Here is a 16050-nt window from a genome sequence, read left to right as displayed (position 1 = left end):
TCACTTTCCCAATGACACACAGCTAGTCTGTGATAGATCTGGATACGGACTTAGGCAACCTGGCTCAAGTCTATGCTTTTAACTACAGCACTTTGCGGCCTCAGCTAACAGAGGAGTCACTTCCATCAGGAGGCTGGGGGCTGGGGATTGCCAGTTACAGCTCTGGAGAAATGCCACACCCTATTTCTACCTGTTTGCCTTCCCTCTTTCTTCCAGTTCCCTGGGTTTGTGATTTCGGGTTTTGAAGCAGGTAGAGGGGACAGGCAACAGAGCCTGGTGGCTAAGATCATGGGCTCTAGGATGAGATAGATAATGGCTTCTGACCTGAGCACATTACCTCACCACCCTGGGCCTTGGTTCCCTCAACTATAAATGGGGATAATAATTCAGTCACGTGGTTGTTTTGCAAATTACACAAGATGATTTAGGTGAAGCTCTTAGTACAGTTAAAGGCATAAATGGATTCTAAAAAAAATTTAGCAATTGTTATCAATAAAGTGTGGAATGAAAGGGATTGGTTTAGTGGAGAACTGGTACAAATCAAAATAAAACAGTACTTAGTATGCTAGAACTCCTCAGTCTAGATGGGCTTCTTGTCGAGACATAAGGGCTTAGACTGCTTTCAGGACTCAGCCAGTGAGTGACAGGGGAATGTTTCTAAACTCTTCAAACAAACTGATCCATCCCCAGCAGGCTGGCCGGGGTTGGGGGTGGGGGGAGCATGGGAGGGTGGTGATACACCAGGATGGGTCAGAAGTTCAGAGAGGAGAGCTCTTATTGATCAACTACCAGGCAGGGTGCCAGGCTCTTTACCTGTACTATCTAGATTTAATCTTGTAAGGAGGTGGCAGTGAGCATACTTTTTATATTGACACTAAGGTTCAGAGAAGTTAAGTAACTTGTCAAGGTCACACAGCTAAAGAATGGCAGAGCTGGAATTTGAACCCAGGTCTCCAAGACTGTTATAATTGGAGGGAATTTGTAAGATGTCTAAAAGGGGCTTCTTGGCTACTCACCACCTGCCTTCTGCCTTCCCACATCCCTCCCCTCCCAGAGGCCAAGACCCAACCGGCTGAGCCAACAGCAGGTCCCAGCATGTGCCACCTGGGGCATGCCAGGGCCTGGACCCTCTGGTACCCTGCAAGATAATCACGCTGCCAGTACATCCTCATTGGTAGCCCCCAGCTGGCAGGGCCACTCCCCTCCTCACACGCGCCTGGGAGGCAGGACTGGGGGCTCCTCCTCAGGAGGGGCTGGGGATGCAGACCCAGGGAGAGGCTGGAGAGTGGTCTTGGGAAGGAAGTCCTGGTCCTCCCAATTGTGCGGCCCCCAACCCCCTCACCCCCTTCCAGGAAAGTGGAGTGCTGAGCGGCCAGTCTTCCACCCAAGGGACCCAGGCAGGTGGCAGCACAGAGCCCCAAGGGCAGCCGGCCCCTCTGACCTCTCCTCTCCACTTCCCAAGGGTCCTTATCTTTTTGGGGAAGAAGGCGCCAAAGCTTTGGGACTGTCCTCCCTAGGAGGTTAAGGAGGGTTAGGGACAAAGCACGCCCCCTCCCCCCAACAGGGCCTTTGCCCCACTCCGGTTCCGCGAACCAATCCTTTCCCCACCGCACCCTCCAACGCAGGCCCGGGCGGCTCATGAATGAACTGCACTGTGTGAGGCGCAAGGAGAGGACACGCTCCCGGGTCCAGTCGCCTCCCCAGCCCTCCGACCAGTCCCCAGACCGGCCGAGGGCAGCGGCCGGCCTCGCGCCAGCTCTCGCAAACCCTGCCCTTGCCCGAGCCCAAACCCCCTGCCCCGGGCCGGCTTCGGGGGTACTCGGCCCCTGGAGCCGGGGAAAAGATAAAAAGACGCCGAGGACATTGGACTTGGCGACCCATGAATCCAGAACTCGGGGGCGGGGGCGGCAGATTCCCTACCGCGGCGGCGGGCTGATCGGGCGCAGCTGGGACCCTGGAGGGGCGCGGAGGGGACTCGCACCTGGACGGGTCAGGTGGGGAGAGTGGTGCTAGGGGACCGGGGGCGGAGGTCCCACCCCTTGGATCTCTCGAGGGGTGGGGACAGAGGCCAGAGTACCTCTGGACCCCAGGCAGGGGTCGGAGGACTCACACGATAGGCTCCGGATAGTGCCGGGGTTGGGGGCAGCGCGCGGCACCCCTGGGTCCCGCGGGCCCCGGGCACCTCTGGGTCCCGCAGGAGGTTGAAAGGGAGGGGACGCGCAGCTGAGATCGGGGTTTTTCTTTAAGGTGGTGGTGGGATCCTCAAAGAAAAGAGACGGGGCTGGGGAAGGGTCGCGTACTCACCCCCAGGCGCAGACTCGGCTCCTGCTCCGAGCCCCGGGTTGGGGCGGGGCGGGGCTGGGGGAGGGGGAGGGGGAGTCGCTGGGCGGCTGGAGCTCCGGGCTCCTGCGGCGGCCGCGGCAGTGTCTGGGGGAGGGGGAGTGGGAGAAGGGAGGGGGAACTGGAGGAGGGGGCGGGGCCGCGCAGGCCACACCCACACGCCAGGACACGCAAAGCGCGCGCGCACCCTCAGATTGCCTCCCTCCCGGCTGGGTCCGCCGCGCAGGCCCAGAGCGAGAGGCCGCGTGGGGGGGGAGGCGGCGCCCAGCCAGTGGGGCCCGCGGCGGGATATTCCTGGGCGGCGAAGGCGGTATGAAGTGTGTATGGGGGGAAGGGACGTCACGCTCCTGACTTTCTGCTTCCCGTCTTCCTTTCTTCCCGGCTGGAGCCGTGGCGCGCTCCCCCGGGGTGGGTGAGGAAGAGCCGGGTGCGGGGATCGTGGGCCTTCTAGGGGCAGAGGGTCCCGACGGGGAGGGAGGCCTCTGACCCGGACCCTGCTCCCTCCCATTCTTAGAGGACGGCTCCGCTCTCTGGGGCCTCTGAGACCCCGCGTCCCCGGCCCGCTCTCACCTGCTTTTTCTGGGGCTGGGGCGGGCTGCCGCCAGGCTTCACGAGGTGGCCTAGGCCGATCAGTCTGGCACGGCTCCTCCGGTTTGTCTTATTTCTCTCGTTCTCCCTTTCCTTTCCCTACTTGAGTCTTGAGATGACTTTGTGACTCTTTTGCCAGGCGCTTCTCTGGTGTGGAGAGTGAGTCCACCGCTTTCACAGTCATGCCGATGAGTGGCTCCCCTGGCTCCAGGGGGTTCCCTGGTTTCTCATTTCACCCGAGGCTGCATCTGCCAGGGATTAAGACTGGAAAGATGAGAGAGAGAGGGGGATGTGTGTGTGTGTCTGCGCGTGTGCGTAACTCCTGTGTGTTACCTACAAAATAGACGACAAAGGCATACAGAATACCAACTTGTTCGTTTAATTATGGGCTCATGGAAGGCTTTCTTCAAGCTTGAGAACAAGCTTGCGGACAGAAGGGAAATACTGCTTTACGTGGTGGACAGTAAATGAACTTTGCCACCCTAAGGGATTGATGGAATTTATAAAGAGGTTAATAAGACAGCATATGATGGAGTCACTTTGGGTTACTGGGGGAAAGCTGGAAGTTGGCAGATACTTGTGGGGTTGCTGGACAGAAAATGGGCACTGCCTATTTGGTTGTGGTTGGTTAGTGTGTCTTCTCTCTGCTGGGTTTTTCAAGGGCTCATTAGTAGCTTGTGGAAGGCACTGGTAAGGTTTACATGAAGTTCAAACTGAATTCCCATTCCAGCTGTGCCATTGGTTAGTTGGAAATCAATTTAGTGGATCATGGCCATCATTTAAGAAAAGTGAAGTAGAATAGAAAACATCAGTGCATTGTACTTAGGAAGGGTAAATATTGTTTCTGGACACCTGCTTCAAGTATACACATGTGAGTATATTAGGAGGTGTTATACAATGTGTTTCTGTGTGTCACAAAAGTTTGAAGCGCTTTGATTTCCTGTGTTTTCCTGTTTGTGGTCCTGCCTTCATCAGTCTGAGTTTTCAGTCATTTAAAATTGTCTTGTGAGGATGCAGTCAGGACAGCAGGGATATGTAGTAAGGAGGAGGGTAGGTTGGTTTTTTCAGGGAGGCTGTGCTAGAGGAAAATTCACTTTTCACTCATGGAATTATGTACAATGGAAGAAAGAGGATTTTGTTGGAGTAGGAAATGTTACTTAGGAAGGACAGAAAGGGAGATGGGGTTAAGCCATGTTTGGCAGACTGCCTGGTGGGAGGAGTCTTTGTAGGCTTGGATTCTGGGAGCTGTTTTGGGTAGGAGAAAGTAGTTTGGAGAAGGCAATGGCAACCCATTCCAGAACTCTTGCCTGGAAAATCCCATGGACGGAGGAGCCTGGTAGGCTGCAGTCCATGGGGTCGCTAAGAGTCAGACAGGACTGAGTGACTTCACTTTCACTTTTCACCTTCATGCATTGGAGAAGGAAATGGCAACCCATTCCAGGGTTCTTGCCTGGAGAATCCCAGAAACGGGGGAGCCTGGTGGCCTGCCGTCTATGGGGTCGCACAGAGTTGGACACGACTGAAGCAACTTAGCAGCAGCAGCAGCAAGCAGTTTGGATGACAAGGAATCTTCTCTTTGTGTTGTTGTTTTTCCCTTGTGTGGAATTGTCCATTTTACCCTTAGAGCTTCTTGGATGTGTATTTCCTATGGAACTTTTCACATATTGTGTTGATTTTATGGTTGTAGAGCTGGTGCAATCCCTTGCCGAGTAGCACTTGTAATGGGTATCTGGAAAGTGGAAGTGGAGCCCATGTTACCTGGTTTGGGGACCCCTGAGGATCACTAGAAGGTGTTCCTCATGTATTATTATCTTTTTACTAATGCAGTTAGGTATGTTAACATGTGGTGGATTCCCGATCGATTTCTGCCTGTGCCTAGTTAAGGGTCACCACATATTCAGAGGAAACATTTCAGAAAACCCGAAGTGAGAATTGAATTGAGTACACTGTGGAATACATGAAGGGACAACGGCCAAAATGTTTTATTATTGCCCCTGAGTATGAATGGTACAAACCTTCCCTGAAATTCATATTTCAGAAGGGAGCCTGTTGGGCACTGAACATAATTATTTAGACTCTCCGCAGTATTTAGCATCTTACATGATGCAAGAGTCCTTTGAAGCCTGTCTCACCCCACTCTTGTCTTGGTGTTATGACACCTGGACCCACATAAGATGGATTTTCCTATTATTACTGGAATAGTTTTTAAGGCCATGAAGGGGCTTGGGAGGGTCTCAGAAATCAGGTTACAATTGATCTTCCTTTTTAGAAGCTGACAGTTTGTTCTGGGTTGTGGCTCACCCTGGTGCAATTTTACACATGTGTTAACAATGACAACCAGCTGTGTGAGAAGGCTATGATTCAGATCCCAGAAACGTTGCTCTGGGTCAAGTAATATGCCCTCGTAAGAAAGGTGCCGGGGGACTTCCCTGGGGGTCCAGTGGTTGAGACTCTGCCTGCAATGCCTGAGACACTGGTTTCATCCCTGGTCTGGGAACTAGGATCGTGTGTGATGTATAACAACTAATTCCGTGTATGGTAACTATGCGTCCAGATAAATAATTAAAACAAAAAAAGGTGCCAGGTAGCCTATTATTCCCCAATGAAACACAACTCAGAATGGGAAAGTTTCCTTGTCAAAAGCGTAAAAAAAAATCAGCTATGTCATTAGAAAAGAGGGACCACTTTTCCATATCTACCTTTTAAAAAAAACTACTCATTTATTTGGTTGTGCTGGGTCTTGGTTGTTGCACGGGCTTTCTCTAGTTGTGGTAAGCGAGCTTCTCATGGTGGTGGCTTCTCTCGTTACGGAGCACAGGTTCTAGGGCACAAAGGCTTCTGTAGTTGGGGCTCGTGGGCTTAGTAGCTGTGGCTTCCAGGCTCTAGAGCACAGGCTCAGTAGTTGTGGCATGGTTCATGGGCTTAGTTGCTCCAAGGCATGTGGGATCTTCCCAGACCAGGGATGGAACCTGTATCTCCTGCATTGACAGGTGGATTCTTATCCACGGCTCCACCAGCAAAGCCCTTCTGTGTCTACCTTAAGCTGAAACACACTTTTAGGACTGAGTGATCTTTGATACCCATAATGTTGCCCTGAGAATCAGGAAGTGAGGCTGTTCTCACTGGTCAGAATCCAGAGAGGGATTCCCCTGCTTGAAAACAGTCCCTTTTGTGAGTGAAGCTAAAACACTTTGATTTCCATGCCTCCTTGCTCTTCCCAATGACCCTTGCTTGACAGAGTCACTGAGGCCTGGAGAAGTGGATTCCAAGGTCATAGACTTGGCAGGAGAAGAGGGGAGGCAGGGGTGGAGGAGATACCTTTTCTTTGGGCTTTTCATCCCACCCCAACCACCTCCCCCCCAACTTTGCCTGCCCATATGACATCTCCATAAACCTAGCTCCTTGCCACTGGCTTGGTAGAGGTGATTAAGTAGAATTTAACTTTGCCTTGTACAGTTTTTCCCAGTTTGACCATACCAAGAATGTTACAAACTTCTGGAAATACAGGTGTTTGCACACCTGTGAGGTGGGGATGGCAGGGGATCAAAGCTAGAATAGATTAAAACTTACATATTGAAAAACCAACTTGAATAATCAAGAGCTGTCAGATATTTTTAAGAACCATGATTTTAAATACTCCTGTAACAAAGTGGAACAAACAAATACACAAGTTAATAAACACATAAAGGTAAATAAACAGAGACAAGAACCCTGGAAATGTTTTGTTCTTTGTGAGTCAGCTTGAGAACTGGACGGAATCCCCTGGTGGCCCAGGGGTTAGGATGCCAAGCTCTCACTGCTGAGGGCCTGGGCTCAGTCCCTGGTCGGGGAACAGATCCCACAGGCTGTGCAACCTCATGGAAAAGAACATACCCCACACAGTCCAAGGACTCTTTCTCCTCTCTCAAAGCTGCCATGTAATCTTTTAAAATTCAAAACAGTTGTCTTTATTTTCAATAGCTACCTCCTGTACACACAGCACAGCCTAGGACCAACTCTGAAGCTGATTCTGATCCACCTGCAAAGGTGTGAGTGTTCACAGTTGCTACTATCAAGAAGCAAACATCCAGGATTTCCCCAAAAGGAAAAAAAAAATGGAGAGTTGGGGTCCTCATTGGTAGCCATGGTAGAAACAGCACATCGAGCTGTTGAGGGATGTTTGTTTCTTTTTTAAAAAATTTGTTGGCTAAGCTGCATGGCATGTAGGATCTCAGTTCCCCAGCCAGGGATCGAACCTGTGCCCCCTGCAGTGCAAGTGCAGAGTCCTAACCACTGGACCACCAGGGAAAGCCTGGATGTTTGCTCCTTGATAGTAGAAACTGAAAACTCACACCTTTGCAGGCGTATCAGAATCAGCTTGAGAGTTGGTCCTAGGCTGTGCTGTGTGTAGAGCAGATATCTATTGAAAAGATGGCTGTTTTGAGTTTTAAAAGATGATGTGGCAGCTTTGAGAAAGGAGAAAGAGTACTTGGGACTGTGTGGGGTATGTTCATTTCTGTAAAGTTTATTGGTGGTTAAAGCAGCACTTTACCTGCTCGGGTATTGTGCGGGGTGTAGTAGAGACAGCTTTCTACCCTTCCTCCATTCCTAGGACAAGTCACTTAGCAATTCTGACTTAATTTCTCCATCTACAAAACAGCACTCTGTTGAACCTTCAGAACTGTTCAGAAATCCTTAGTGGAATCAACCCTCCCCAAATGGTTGCTCTTTGTCATCTATCTTTGTGTTTCTGTTGGGTGCTCGGGAATGAAGTCAACCAAGAAAGTGATCTGTGTGAAAATACTTTGAGAATTGTGAGATGGTGTATAAACACAAAACTACTGAAAGAGACTCCTTCCCCAGCAAAACAGTAATGAGTATTTAAGCAACTTATTAAGAGTACTTTTTGGTCCAGAATGATTGGGGCGAAACCTGCAGGAGATGGGAGGAGCTGTCTGCATGACAGGATGAGGGTCCAAGAAGGTCTCTCTCTCTCTCTTTTTTTTTTTGATTTGTTGAAGCTGCCAGGCCTCAGTGTTTTCCTGCTTTAATGAAGAAGTACATTTATATCTTTATGCTAGGCAGAGTTTGTCTATTTTGTGGCCAGACCTTGCATTTAATTTCTCTTAGTGTTTCCCTTCTTCCACTCACTAACAGAATCTCCTTTAAACTGTCACTTGTGACTGTGCTGAACTCTGTTTTCCCTCTCTTCTTTAGAACCCAGACCTAAAGAGGGAAATTGGTAGGGTAGAAACAATGTATAAGTGTACATGGATCTGTGATACTAAGTACAATATTTTGCTGATCCTAAAGCTCACATAGGCTTCCCCTGTGGCGCTAGTAGTAAAGAACCCACCTGCCATTAGAGGAGACGGAAGAGACACTGGTTCGATCCCTGGGTCAGGAAGATCTCCTGGATGGGGGCATGGCAACCCTCTCCAGTATTCTTCCCTGGAGAATCCCATGGACAGAGGAGCCTGGTGGGCTACAATCCATGGGGTTGCAAAGAGTCGGATACGACTTAAGTGAATTATCACGCACACATGCAAAGCTCAAGTAATGGTACTTTCTAGCTTTCTACAAAGCATCCCTCTGCTTTTTTAGTTCAGTCTGTCTGTATTAAAATTAGCTAAAAATGAGCTCTCAGTTTCTAGGAAGCTCCCCCAAGCCAGTGGAAGGCTGAATAAAGGGCACAGGAAAGACCACCAACTCTCCGATATTGAGTCTTTCTAGATCTGGACGGTGAATTGGAATTGCAGGTAAATAGTATTCATTTAACAGATACTCACTGAGCTCCATTTGTGTGCCCAGCACTGTTGTACATCCTGAGCAGGCAGCTCTGGACAGGGCAGGCACCATTCCTGCCCTCACAGAGTCCAGTGGGACCCACCCTAACCTGAAGTGAAGCCAAGTGAAAAACTCACCTATGTGACCCTGAAATTTGCAGTCCTCCTTGACCTCCACAACTGAAAGGAGAGCTTAAACCAGGATGGAAAATAAGCACGACTCTTGGGTTTTATTAAGTAATTTCTCTGTCTCTCTCATCTTCTTCCTCTTGCCCTCCCCATTCCCCCACCACGAGCGGTTGTGATTCATGTGCTAAACCTGGAGGACAGTACTCCACGCTAACCAGGAAGCGGCCTGAAAAGCCATCTCTGGCACCATAGTCTTCCAAATACTTAGCCTCCTCTGAGTGAGAGTGTAGAGGAGGAAATACCATTGGAGTTAGCTTCCTGTGCAAACACAGGGCTCAGAATAACGTTGTTTGTGAAACAGAGCAGTATATATAGTCTGATCTGAAGTGGATCAGGGCCTGTGTCTACAGGATGGATTTATCCTAAGAAATAACATCAAGGTCAGTCAGAGTTGCTGTGAAGTAAATTACTGCCTCCATCACTCCTCCCTGATCTGAACCAGTTGTTCAGTGGTGGGATGAGGTGTTTTTCCACAGTGGCAGTGATGGCGCCAAGCCCAGGAGATGATTCCAGGGGCCTTTAGACGTAGCATGGGCTCATCCTCCCACGACTAGCACCATGGGTCTCCTAAAGCCTGTTTGCATGTGATGTGTGGGTTCCTGATAAACAGATAAGATTTCCCTGTGTGGAGCCATGGGTGGGGGAATCTGTCTATTGGCTACCTCATTTATTTTATTCATTAAATATTTATTGCATTCCCAGTCTGTGAGGACCTGCTGGGATCCTTTGCTGGGGTGGCTGTGGAGGGGACCACAGCTTTTTTTTTTTAATATACAAATATATTTGGTTCTTTTATGCTTTCAGGTGTGTAGGAATGCTTACTGCTGTCCACTGGATGTCTTTAAGTCCTTTGGGTCTGGAGGTCACTATCAGATCCACCAAAGACCTAGTGAAAAGTCTCTGAATTGGGCCTTAAATGGAGGTGCTCCCTGGAGATGGGAATGTGTTACTCTTGTGTTTGAGGGCAGTACAAATGATCCTCTGTGTGTGTGTGTGTGTGTGTGTGTGAGTCCTGAATTCTTGTGGAGAGTTCAGATACCATATTGTCAAGATCTCTGTGGTCTCTGAGTTTTGGATAGTGAGTAGCAAGAACTGGAATGTTAAGGGATATCAGCCTTATCTAAAAAAAAAAAAAAATCCAAATTTATTCCACGTCTGAGTTTGGTGATGAAAGTTGGAGCCGTGGAGTTCCTTGGCACAGACACCCAGATGTCCTTGGTGTGCAGGAGGGGCGGCAGTGGACGCTGCAGCCTCATACAGAGCGGCTTGGAGGAGGTGTGTTTGGAGCCAGGGCTGCTGAGTTGGGCAGAGGTGAGCCCAGAGGGTGGGGGTGGCTTTGAGCAAGGCACAGAGAGGCGGGCCGGGGTGTAATTTGTGTACAGACTGCCCTACAGGCTTCTGGGAGGTGCCTTGAATGGGAGAGTTGTTCCCAAGGCAGGGAAAGTTCTGGGCAGCCCGTAGGCTCCTCTGCACTTGTTGGACTCCCATGAGTACCGTGGAGGAAATGGTGCCGAGTGGAGAGGCTGGGTGTTGCAATCCTCAGGAGAGGGAATGTGGGTGCCACCGGGCTCGCTTGGGGGTTCTGAGGAGCCTCTTTTCTCCCAGGAGAGCAAGCAGGGGCCCCAGAGTGAGATGGGGAGGCTTGGCTGAGACTGAACATAGCGGCAACCTGGGCCAGGAGGACTGCTTTTCAGAGCTCTTTTTTAAAAAAATGCCAATTTTCCATTATTGTTCAGTGTGTGGAGCTCTTCTTGCCACCTACACTACAAATTGTCTTCAAAACCTAAATGGATAAAAGCGAATAAGTTTCACCTGCTGTTTGTCTACGTTTCAGTTGACTCAGCAAGCACTGAGTTGGTTGGGGCGGAGTAAAACATGCCTGTGATAACAGTATTCCTGATGGAACAAAAATGATCTAATGATTGGAAAAATACTAACATTTAAATTGAAGTTACCATGTTAACTCCACTGAATAAGAGAGTGTGGGTTTGGGAAGCCAACTACTGCCATTCAGATTTCAGCTTTTGTCACTCCTGGCTGTGCAACTTGGGCAGATTATCTAACCTTTCTGGACCTCATTTCCTCAAGTATAAAATAGGGTGAATAATAGTGCCCATTTCATAGTTTTGGGGAAACTTAAATGAGATGATAATGGAAAGCGCTGAGACACAGTGTAAGTGCTCTACCGAATCCATTTTCATAAAGGAAGCAGCAGAAAAAGACCAGGTGACCCCCAAAGCTGTTCCTCGGCCCGAGCCCCACTGTGAAGTGGGCTTTGTACAGAGAGTGAGGACACCCCGTGTAGAGGGAAGACCCGTGGGCAAAAGCTGGGTCCACTTCTGGTTCTGCTTGTGCCCTTGGCTAGTTATGGGGCAAGTCCCCGTCTCTCTCTCTCATCTCAGCTTCCTCATTTTCAAAGTGGATGTGATATGATGATGGAGAGGGCTGATAGGTATTGAGTGTGGACATTGGGCTCCATGCTTTGCGTGGTTTACCTTGCCACTGCCCTGTGAGCAGGTGTTACTGGTGGGGAAACCCTGAGTTGGGGAAGCCGAAGCTGATAATTCCTTGTCCAGGGCCACGGAGCTGTGAAGGTAAAGCTGGCGTCATCTGGTAGTCTTTGGTTCTGTGTCATTTGTTAATAGTTCTATAAGTTGACCATCTTCTTTTGCATGTAATTTTCTGATCATTTGGGCCACTCCTCCTTGGGTTGTCTTAAGGAAACACTGGCAAATAAGCTTGAGGTTTGAGGTTAAATCATAGTTAATAAGCATTTCTGGAGTGTTTAGGTATTTCTGTGAAAGTAAATAGTGAGTTTTCCCCACCTTTACTAAATAAAATCTTATCTAAGGTGCTTTGAACTTGGGCAAGGCAGAGCTATGTGTAAATACAGTGGTAGAGGCTTTCTCAGCAGAGCTCTTGAATGAGGCCCTCTGTGGCCAAACATTTGGGTGGAAAACAGGCATGTTTTGCAGCTGGAATTACCAGTCAGTTGTAGATTTTTCTTAAACATTTCCCCTCACTGACACCCGGGCATTGCGGAAACCTGGGGATGGGCCCAAGTTTTTGGTGCCAGGGAGCCTCGGGGTGGAGGTTCTGCAAGCTGGAGTTACCAGTGTTGGACTGGTGTTTACTCTTTTATCCCCACCTTGTTCTCCCGAGCCCCACTTGCAGCTGCCGTGTGGGGTAGGTAGTTTCCCTGATCCAAATAGAGACCGAGGTCACTGACTTGGCGAGGGCGTCCTTTGCACTGCTTTGCTAACCCTGAGCTGTCCAGGTGTCTGGCTCTTACCTTTGAGGGAAAGGTGATGTGGTGGCGGACAACCTGCGTGGTTCCTCCAGGTAATCTGCTCTCCTCCAAGGAGTGGAAGTTCTGGTTTCAAGAGGCACTTGAGTGTCAACAAGGGGCCAGTGTCCTCCGTGGAGGATGTGGGAAGTGGTCACTGCCTGGCTGTGTCCCATGGGATTCCTTTTTTCCTCCTGCCCGTGGAAGTGATGTAATGGTGAAGGCACTCACTGTGCTCTTGTGTTACCCACAGCAAGAACTGCTGTGGCCATTCCAGCCCTCTGACCCCAGTTAGAATATGAATCAGCAAAACTGTCGCTGGAGTTCATCTAATCATCTGCCTATCTTTTAACCACTAAGATTTATATTTAGTGACTAATGATCTTGTGCTCGAAGTGCCATCTCCCACACAAGTCCCCAGTAGTCTTTCAAAAAAAACAAAACAAAAACCAAATATACCAAACTATTGGCTCTGAGTGAGGACACTGACTTAGAAATAAATCCTTGCCCCTCTCTTTCCCTGCAGGAGTTGCCATCTTGGGATCCCATGGCTTTTTCTAGCGGGCTCTGGGGCCCCTGTGTCCACATGAGCAGAGCATTCAGCCAGCGCTGTTTCAGGTAACTTTTCCTAATGAGGTCTTCAAGCTGTGTTTTTGAGTAAGCCTCCCACCAGGACTGGGTGTTGTGATTAGAGTGGCAGTGGACACTCAGGGAGGTGGGCTGGGGGTCCAGGGAGACTAGAGGAACAGATGGGGCTGGGGTTTGGGCAGCCCAGGTTGGGGAGGGGGGCAGGTAAAGGGGCGATGGTGCTGTTGGGGGCGGGACTGGGAATGGACCTGGAGGAAGATGAAACCTCCATGCCTACCAGACTCTTCCAGTGAAAATGCTGTCTCTTGACCCTGTTGTTCCCTAAGTGCGTTAAAACCTTCTCTTTTAAGAATAAATATCTATGTATTTATGTGTATAACTGAATAACTTTGCTGTGCATGTGAAATTAACACATTGTACTTCAGTTTAAAACATATATATAAGTGAATAAAAGTAGAGGGCAAAACTCTTTTAAAAATGGAATATATGTATTTTTACATCACAGGCTTATGACCACTCAAGCATGATGAAAGTGTGGCAGCCTCCCCCTTCCCGTTTAGATGCTAAGCCAGGGCAGAGAGTGCAGGTTGCATTCCTGTTGGCAAACATGCCTTTTGGCCCTGTTCATGCACTCATTCCGCAAGCGTTTACTGAGCCCTGTGCCTGGGTTTGGTCATAGAGAGATGAATAAGACTTGCTTCCTGCCCTGGCAGAGTTCTCACAGTTGGCCATGGGAGCAAAGTTGGAAACAAATAACTCTAAGAAAAATGTGACCAGTTTAATAATAGAGGCTTGTACAGTTCTTTGGAAGGCTCAAGACAGGGGCTGCTAATAGAAGAGGAAGAGGGGGGAAGGGGGAGGAGGCGGACAGAGGCCGCCTTCCTGGAAGGGAAGTGGGGGCAGGCCCTGTCCCAGCCCCCAGAGAGGGCCATGAGGCTGGGCAGGCTTGGAGAGCTCCAGGGGTTCCCGGCCCTGGGGCTCAGAGCAGATGTGTGAGTGGCAGGAGGTGGAGGACCTGAGGAGACAGGTATGTTAGGACCAGGTTGTTGACAGTGTAGTCAAGGGGAACCACTGAACAGTCCCCAGCAAGGGAGTGGCCTCCACTTTATATTCTAAAAAGAGGTCTTGTTCGGCAGAGTGAGGTGCTCAGGGAGCCGGTTAGGACACAAAACATAATGGTTTGGTGTAAAAGTGTGAGCTGCTGGATGAAGGAATTTGTTGATGGGGTGGAGGGGAGGGTCAGAGGTGTTCAGGAGGTGGTGCCAGTAGAGGTTGGATGGAGAGAGGTTTATGGCTCGCGAGCTAGAGTTTCTGGAGAAGCTGCTGTCTAGGCAGAAAGCCCACCAGCCGGAGGAGGCTTGCGGGGAAGGCGATGAGGTCACTGTGGAACCGACCGACACATGAGGAGCTTGGAGTGGAACTGCAGGACTGGAAGATAGGCAAGGCCTGGGGCTGGAGATGGAGTTCACTAGGTGGGAACAACAGGAATAGGTGACATCGCCCAGGGCAGGCAGGTAGAACGAGAGAAGAGGACCGCGGGTCACCCCAGAGAATCAGCACTAGGGTCCTAGTGGCAGAGGAAACTAGAATTCCACTGTCATCAGGTGGCTCAATAGTAGCTCATTTGCCTTTAATAGTACTCTTTCTAGTGGGGGGAAATCAAAAGATTATTAGCTTATTTTCAGTTTCTGCTGTGCTGTGTTATGGGACTCCCTAGGCAGACATACCCACTCGGATCTAATGGTTCCCAGCACCATGTAGATGGGACATCTGGGAGTCAGTGTTTTCAGGGGGAGCAGGTTTTGCAGGCTCGACAGGGGCAAGGCCTGGCCTGTAAGGTATTCCCTTAATCCTCCAAGGCCTGTTGGAAACCAGAGGCTTTAAATTAGGGCTGCCATGCCACTCACTGTAACAGAATATTGGGTTCCCTCTAGAGCCCACCCAGATCAAGGTCCTGACCCGGCAGCAGAAGCTGTAAGGAACTTCTTAGAGTGAGGACACCGCCGGTGTCAGGGCCCTGCTGATGTGCACGCTGCCAAGCCGGGCCTGGCAGAGGCCGCTGCGCCCTGACCGGCAGAGCTGCAGGCCTTAGACTTTCCTCCTCTTCCACCAGCACCACCGGCAGCCTTGGCGCAATTCAGAAGATGACGCGGGTGCGTGTGGTGGACAACAGCGCCCTGGGAAACACTCCTTACCATCGCCCTCCTCGCTGCATCCACGTCTATAACAAGAACGGCGTGGGCAAGGTGGGTGACCGGATCCTGCTGGCCATCAAGGGGCAGAAGAAAAAGGCGCTCATCGTGGGGCATCGCATGCCTGGCCCCACAATGACCCCCAGGTTTGACTCCAACAACGTGGTCCTCATCGAGGACAACGGGAACCCGGTGGGGACCCGAATCAAGACACCCATCCCCACCAGCCTCCGCCAGAGGGAAGGCGAGTTTTCCAAGGTGCTGGCCATCGCTCAGAACTTCGTGTGAGCGGAGCCCAGGCGCTGGCCACGGGGGCTCGTGAATGGAGCCGTTCTGAGAACTGCGCCTCTGCTGAGGGGGAGCCCGGGAACGGTGTCCTGTGGGAAAATAAACGCTTCCATGTACATCTCTTCTGAGCTTTCTGGCTGTGGCCATGGGGTAAATGGCACTGGAACGGCTAAAAGATGCCACTCAGGACGGTTGGTCTTTGCCCTCAGTAGCCTGTGAGCTCACCCGGGATTATCAGGTGCTGGAAAATTGAAGTACAAGCTGAATGCCAATTTGTAGATAAACAGTAGAACCTCACTTTCTAGCCAGGCAGACTACTTACTTGCCTTCCAGAATGTCATCTCCCTGCGTCAGAGGGCTGGAGGTGCTCAGTAAAGGTGACTGGATTACTGGGTGAGTGTGAGTGAAGCAGGGGACCGATTCTTCCAGCGGACCATGGGCTCCCCACTCTGGGAGAGCCCGCCCAGCCTTCCTTCCTCCACCACAGGTTGCCCTCTGCTAGGCCCCCACTAATGCTCTGGGCCCAGAGATGACAGCTGCCCGCCCTCGCCGCAGGAAGTTGCGCTAGCCCCGGTGTTTGCAGAGCACCTAGTGGTGGAGCTGTGCAGGGGATTCACTGATAGTTTATCTCCCATTTTTTTTGCTGGTCTCCTTGTGGAGGTTTGGGCGGGGCTCCTTCCATCCCTTCACATGGAATCTCTTCCATTCATTTCTACAGTCACTCTGCACTCCCATTGCAGAGGAACTAAGATGCTGCATCCCCACGACATGCCTCAAAAATAAAAAATAAAGTCACTCCTTTATTCATTCAAAA

General features: G+C 50.4%; 2 protein-coding genes and 1 non-coding gene across 15 annotated transcripts in view; 1 reads left to right on the top strand and 2 right to left on the bottom strand.

Annotated features, from left to right (window-relative positions):
- TMEM63B (transmembrane protein 63B) overlaps nucleotides 1–3122 on the bottom strand; it is a 25332-nt gene extending 22210 nt beyond the window's left edge. For 3 of the 6 annotated variants that reach the window (XM_005223462.4, XM_005223460.5, XM_024983653.2), the window contains exon 1: nucleotides 2305–2344. The gene's annotated coding sequence lies outside the window, so the exon portion shown is untranslated. Of the gene's footprint in view, nucleotides 1–2304; nucleotides 2416–2910 lie in introns of those variants that run through there. The other 3 variants (XM_010818208.4, XM_005223461.5, NM_001163939.1) reach the window with 2 other exon arrangements.
- On the top strand, nucleotides 2537–16050 carry MRPL14 (mitochondrial ribosomal protein L14). 8 transcript variants are annotated; one of them, XM_059880428.1, is made up of 4 exons: nucleotides 2537–2650; nucleotides 8555–8666; nucleotides 12695–12786; nucleotides 14870–15352. In XM_059880428.1, exons 3-4 carry the CDS (start codon nucleotides 12716–12718, stop codon nucleotides 15234–15236), a joined length of 438 nt encoding a protein of 145 aa, XP_059736411.1. In that variant the 5' UTR covers nucleotides 2537–2650; nucleotides 8555–8666; nucleotides 12695–12715; the 3' UTR covers nucleotides 15237–15352.
- On the bottom strand, nucleotides 7143–7215 carry TRNAA-UGC (transfer RNA alanine (anticodon UGC)). Its single transcript has one exon. It is a non-coding gene; the product is annotated as a tRNA-Ala (tRNA).

The sequence above is a fragment of the Bos taurus genome, chromosome 23 (genome assembly GCF_002263795.3).
Source record: "Bos taurus isolate L1 Dominette 01449 registration number 42190680 breed Hereford chromosome 23, ARS-UCD2.0, whole genome shotgun sequence".
In the NCBI taxonomy this organism is placed as follows: Eukaryota; Metazoa; Chordata; class Mammalia; order Artiodactyla; family Bovidae; genus Bos; species Bos taurus.
Note: the sequence above shows the minus strand (reverse complement) of the source record. Positions and strands in the feature narration are given on the sequence as shown.

Coding starts and splice junctions, on each gene's coding strand:
- MRPL14 (XM_024983716.2), top strand. CDS start 10,050: ATGAAAGTTGGAGCCGTGGAGTTCCTTGGCACAGACACCCAGATGTCC. Junction 10,194..12,694: donor GGCTGCTGAGTTGGGCAGAG/GTGAGCCCAGAG, acceptor CTTTCCCTGCAG/GAGTTGCCATCTTGGGATCC. Junction 12,787..14,869: donor TTCAGCCAGCGCTGTTTCAG/GTAACTTTTCCT, acceptor CTCTTCCACCAG/CACCACCGGCAGCCTTGGCG.